Source organism: Cucumis sativus, chromosome 3 (genome assembly GCF_000004075.3).
Source record: "Cucumis sativus cultivar 9930 chromosome 3, Cucumber_9930_V3, whole genome shotgun sequence".
NCBI classification, from domain to species: Eukaryota; Viridiplantae; Streptophyta; class Magnoliopsida; order Cucurbitales; family Cucurbitaceae; genus Cucumis; species Cucumis sativus.
In genome coordinates this window covers 33,736,265-33,742,449 of record NC_026657.2, presented here as the reverse complement: position 1 = coordinate 33,742,449, position 6,185 = coordinate 33,736,265, and the positions used below count along the sequence as shown (strand labels likewise).

At 31.8% G+C, this 6,185-nt stretch overlaps 1 protein-coding gene across 1 annotated transcript; it reads right to left on the bottom strand.

The window, feature by feature from the left end:
• Positions 1-4,215: 4,215 nt before the first annotated feature.
• Positions 4,216-5,414, bottom strand: LOC105435134 (F-box/kelch-repeat protein At3g06240-like). Its single transcript, XM_011654562.2, has one exon. The coding sequence runs from the start codon at positions 5,389-5,391 to the stop codon at positions 4,294-4,296; it is 1,098 nt and encodes a 365-aa protein (XP_011652864.1). The 5' UTR covers positions 5,392-5,414; the 3' UTR covers positions 4,216-4,293.
• Between the last annotated feature and the right edge of the window lie 771 nt (positions 5,415-6,185).

Genomic DNA, 6,185 nt, shown 5'->3' with positions numbered 1-6,185 from the left:
AAATAAACCCTCCAATATAAACCCCTATGCAATAATGTTATTAATATTATATAATAATTAATATGGTTTTAATCATATTATATCTATACTTTTTTATTCCATAAAAATAAGAGTTTGCACAATTTCGAATATGATTGATATTGTTTAGTTTGTTTCTATTTTGTTCTACCAAACCAATTTCAATCCAATCGTATTCATAAACAACAAGATTCTTCATCCTTTGAGCTCAAACTTTCCCAGCTCTAGTGCAGGCAACTTTCCATTCATATTCATAAACAAATCAAAATTCTCATTAAGTACAAGCAAAATGAAGTAGATTAGATTATTTTTCTGTAAAAGCTAAAACATGAACTCAAAATTCATAAGTGGTATTACTTACTGATTTTTGTGTAAAAGCTAAGTCATCAATTCAAAATTCACAACGGGTGTTATTTCCTCCTACTAATACTAAACTTTTAACAAAAACAATAGCAAAGCAACTAGTTGGAAGCTTGCTTTTAGTATCATTGTACAAAATCAATCCTCCTTCGTTGACTTCTATAAAAAGTTCATTAGAGTTTGATCCACTATGCCTTCTCAATTTTGAAAACAGACCCAATTGTCAATATCGTCTTTGACCATGAAACACCCCAGGAAGAAAGTATGAGGTCCACACATATATATGAAAATAAAAAAAAAAGAACAAGATGTGGAACCCATAATTAATATAAATAATGAATAAAATAAGAAAGTGTTAGATCACGTGTAATATATAATATAAATAATAAAAAAATATAAGGTATGCGATCCAAAACTACCCTATTAAAATCTTAATAATTATATTATCCCTAATATAATTATTATTCTCTTCCAAACTTTAAATTTTACAAACAAATGCTAATAACCAACCTCTCAAATCTCAAATAATTAACTATTCTTCCTTAGTTCATCCAAATTCCACAAAAATCAAATATTTCTCAACCATTATCTAAAATAAAATCCAAAAATGTCCAACATAATAAATAAATTCAAAATAAATAAAATTAAAATTACCTTAATTTTTTTAATGATGCAATCTTCCTTTCTTTCAAAAACTTTCATCCTCCAAAGTTCTAATATTTGAATAACTTGAAATAACGAGCTCTCATGTTATAAATAACAGCACTCCCCATCAAAATTTCAAAATCTTTACTAAAATATACATACCCATGCACATATATTTAATTAATCTAACACATTACACCAAGTTCCATAACTTTACTTCAACCTCATATCATATAATTAGATCAAATTTTCAACGAACACCACGAATTCAAATCTTCGGATTAATTAAATATTCATCCAACAAATATCGAATTAATTTCATTGTCCATAAAATAAAGAATTCTCCTAATGTGAAACCAAACAACTCTCAACGAACTATTGTTGCATATGTTGTGAGAAGATTGAGTGTGTATATATGTACACACATAATCCTGTTTAAGATTATTTTATTGACTCTTTGTCATTTATTAAGAGATCTTAAGTACAATAGATTTTGGTTTGCATTATAATAATTGTCTACCATACTAGAGAGGTACTCTATGCAAATCGGGTAACTTAGAATGACGAAGTAAGCTTTACTAGTGGATATGTATTCTTAATAATAATAATAAAAAAAAAGTGTCATTGTATGGGGGACATTGGTATGAATGATATAGAAGCCTAATGGGAGATTTACCATTGTGGGGGGAGGGGGCTATACCAATATATCTTTATTGAGATTCATACACTTATAGATATTGCCAAGAATAGTATGTTGTGACAAAAGAAGACATATTTGTCTGAAACATGAAGTTGCGAGATGATAGTTGAATGAAAGAATTATCTTCTTGAAGTATATGAGGTACGAGGAACTTTGTAGATCAAAGCCTAACAAGGAAAGTAATTCTAGGATTTTCAACAAGTATGAGACTCAAACATTTGATGGTCCATAGCCTTTTATTTGGATGGTGTGTTGCAATAGACTCGATGATCCGTAGCTCTCTTCTAGGCAGTCTATTTTGATAGAATTGATGGTCCATAGCCCTTTTCTGGGTGGTCTATTACGGTAGACTTGATGGTCTATAGCCACATGTGGGTAATTCTTAAATGGATTTGAGAGATGAAATTAAAACTTTTGAAAATTTCATAGCCCTTCTTTGGGTGGTCCTGGTATGGACTTGATGGATAACTGTAAAATCTTCATAGCTCAGTTTTAAGCGGTTTGTCTTTGACAGACTTCATGAAGTTGGTCTTGATTTAGATTAGATGTGAAGTCTTCATAGCTCAATTTTGAGTGGTCTATTGTGATAGACTTGATGAAGCAATAATCGTGATTGTGAAGGTGTGGCTGCCTTCTATGAAAAAGTTTAAGGATTTTTTTCTTGAGCTTTCACGTTGACCTGAGGTTCAATGTGCATGGTCTTAAATAGCACAATTTTGAGTGGTTTATTGTGATAGACTTTATTGCGAACAAATGAAAATTTATGAAGTAAAACGTGTTGTGGGGTCTCAACCGTTGTTATCGAAAATTCAAAAGGTAACGTACTTTCGATAATTGGATTATTGTCCCACCTCACTATGCATCAATTCAAATTGAAAGATATTGATGTTTAAGTTTATACTACTTCTTTCTTTGCTTAGAGAAAATTCTTCATTATTATTTTAACTAGAATGCAGTAATGGTAGTCATTCGTGGGGGATTGTTGGGAATGACTATCATCGTACTCATTTATAAATAATGTTTGAGTTGGAAATTAATAATAATTATTATTTAATATATTTTATTAATTCTAAAACCATTCTTCTTCTTGCAAAAACCCTAATTTAATTCTCTCTTAGGAATTTTTCTTTGATTTTATTCCTACTCCGACGAGTGCACGCTTGAGTAGGAAGTTGTGTTAACCTTGGGGAGTAACCGACATATGCAATTTAGCACTAAGGTCGTGCCGAATTTTGCTCAACACGTCACAACTAAATTCAACAATGATCAACATTTGTTTTTTCCAACAATCACGAAACCAGGAAATCCACTTCTAGTTTCTGCATCTTTATGGAAGACACCCTCATTTCTTGGAAGTCCAAAAAGTAGAGTGATGTATCTCGATCCTCAGGTAAAGCTGAATATAGATTGCTTGCCTCAACCACTTGTACTGAACATGTGTGGTTAAATTCCCTAATTCATGATCTCTGTATGCATACCCATTTGTATAACCTTCCATCTTATATATGTGATAATGAAGTCACCATCGAACTTACAAACAATTCAAATTTTCATGAAAGAACCAAACATATTGAACTTGACTACCACTTCATTCGAGAGGATTAACTTGTTGTGTTGAATACCAATAACATTTAACTCTCAACCTAGGTGTGATATCATCACAAAACCACATGAACACCTTCTCCTCCCTATTTCTCTATCCTATTCAAGATGGGGATGGTTGATCATCCAACTTGAGAGGATATTAGATGAAATAAGTTGTTATTCTAATAGTTTAGCTTAAAAGATAATTTGTTAGTTATCAGTTAATCATGTATAAATACCCCTAAATCAAAAATTATCAATATCAAGCCTATTATTTGTCTTCTAGTGTCCAACTTTAATACTAATAAATTAGGTTATTTTGTACCTTTTCATGAGTATGCAAACGAACTTTGGTTTCACGTTTTTAAAACTAACGTTTTTTTCCCCTTCATCTTACATCATCAATATGCGAAATTAGCAAAATGATCCACCGAACCACTCGTCAACTTTCACTTTGGTTGCATTTGAAGATCCACTTTGGTTATCATTTTGAAGGTTTTGGCTTATTATTATTAATCTTCTTTTGAGACTTCTCTTCCCCGATTCCCTTACTAGTTTTCCACTTTCTTATCTGCCCAAACTCGTCAATATTCTTTCAATTATTTTTTGAGTGTGTTTTCTTTGTTCTTTTAATGGTATTTTCATTTTCTTTTCCTTTCTTCAACAATTGGAATTCATTAAACGTGTTACTACAATAAGAATCCTACCTACCTCAGCTTAAAAATGGATTTCAGACTTTGGTGTTTGATTTCCACAGACAAACCCATGAACACACACAAAAATAAATGTTGAACCATTCAAAATATTCTGTACCAATAAAAATATTTGTCATTCCTCGTGGCGATAGAAATAATTCCTTATATATATATCACTCACAAAGACCATGAGAACTATCAATATTGACAAAGTAAACAACAAACCTTGCTTTAAGAAATTTTAAAGAATTAAGTATCGAGTGATCTTTGTGTAAAAGCTAAGACATCAATTCAAAATTCATAAGTAATGTTATTTCCTCCCTTCACCGATACCAAACTCTTAACAAAAACAGTAGCAAAACAACTATCTGAAAGCTTCAAGCGTTGACTTTTAGTATCATTGTACAAAATTAATCGTCCTTGGTTGACCTCCAAAAAAAGTTCATCGGAGTTCACAATCCACCATGCCTTCTCAATTTCGAAAACAGATCCAATTGTCAATAACTTCTTTGACCATGAAACCTCACCGAATTCATCTTTCTTCATCTCCCACAAGTTGAACATTCTATCGTATCCTTTATATGGACAAGGAAACAGAACAATGGATCCATTAAAAACCCCTAAACACTTATCCATCACATCAAAATCATCAGGTAACTGAATTTGACCGAAAACCTCATCGCTGATGTCGAATGTCTCTAGAATCTCGGTACCTTCTTCACTAAGCCCACACCAGGAACACATTCCTTCGTGACACATATTAAAACAAGGCTTCCAAAATCTATGCCCAAGAAAAGGGCTCTCAATTTCTCTCCATCTATCTTTGCTCAATTCATAAATTTCCACTCTGGAACAGTAATACAATTCAGGTTCTTCTGTAAAACCCATAAACCTAACCACTTTAAAATCCATAGATTTTGAATCATACCCAAATCCAACGGCCCTTGTAAAAGAACTGTACATGTCAGAAGGATGGAGAATAATCGACGGCGGAAGTTTACGAAACTCTCTGGTCAAGGGATTCCAGAGAAAAATGTCCCAATGACGAACAGTGAGACAAATTAAGCCGTGAGAATGGCCAATAATTTCTACCCATCGAAAATACTCGTTTAATGGGAAATCTATATCGAAAAAGGACACTGATGAATTCAGTGAGAGGGGTAATTCCAGGAAGGAAAAGGTATTTACCTCTGTGTCAATGCGAGGACACCAGAGAAAAACGTGTTTGCGCCGACGAGAATTGGAATAGTGTTTTGATCCGAATTTAGAGTCATTGATCAGTGCATTCCAGGATTTGTTAACGCACTTGAAACGAAGGAGAGATTCCGGTGGAAGTTGAGAGAGAATCTCGATCATCACTTCTTCGGGAAGAGTTCCGAGAGACGCCATTAGAATTTAAACAAGAAAATTTTGGAGAATGGTGAGAAATATGAGCAAACAAACTAAGCACACTTATAAACATTCGTTCAGCTCCGGTACCTGAGATTTAGTTAAAAGATTTATTATTTTTTCATCATTTGGGTCTTCTTCTACGGCAGATTTTCCCATACGAAATAGGTTTAGGGTAAAAAAATTCAAATGTTTCTTACCATAATCTTTTCAAATCTTTAACACCATAAGATAACTGAGAAATTATTAATTTAGATAATCACTAAATCAATTTAAAATTTGTGTAAATATAAATTCTAAATAAGATTTACAATATTCTATATAAGGGTTTTGTTTTGGTATAGAATTGGCAGAAAATGATGTGAATCTGGATGGACAAAATAACACATTATATATTTGAACTTTATCACTGAAATTCTATATATCTGAGCTTTTTCATTAAAATCTTAGGCACCCTCGACACCGAAATTCTTTATATATCTCAAATCTTATCTCCAAAATTTGATCTATATCAAAATTTTAAAACGTTGCATTAATTTGAAAATTCTATTATCTTCTCTGCAAAATTTGATATATACCAAAATTTTAAAATAATGAATCTATTTGAAAATTCTATTTTGATAATTGGAAAACTCATTTGAAATTTTGTGAAACAAAAATTCGCTAAAAATTTACAGTATAATTTCAGTATTGAAAGATTACATACAAAAATTAGCAAATCTTGATGGGTAATAAGGAGAGATGCATCAAGAAAACAAGAAAACTTTTAACTAAATCTCAGCCATCCATCTCAT

What these genes read in the sequence shown, in the direction of transcription:
- LOC105435134 (XM_011654562.2), bottom strand. Translation starts at nt 5,391, where the DNA reads ATGGCGTCTCTCGGAACTCTTCCCGAAGAAGTGATGATCGAGATTCTC.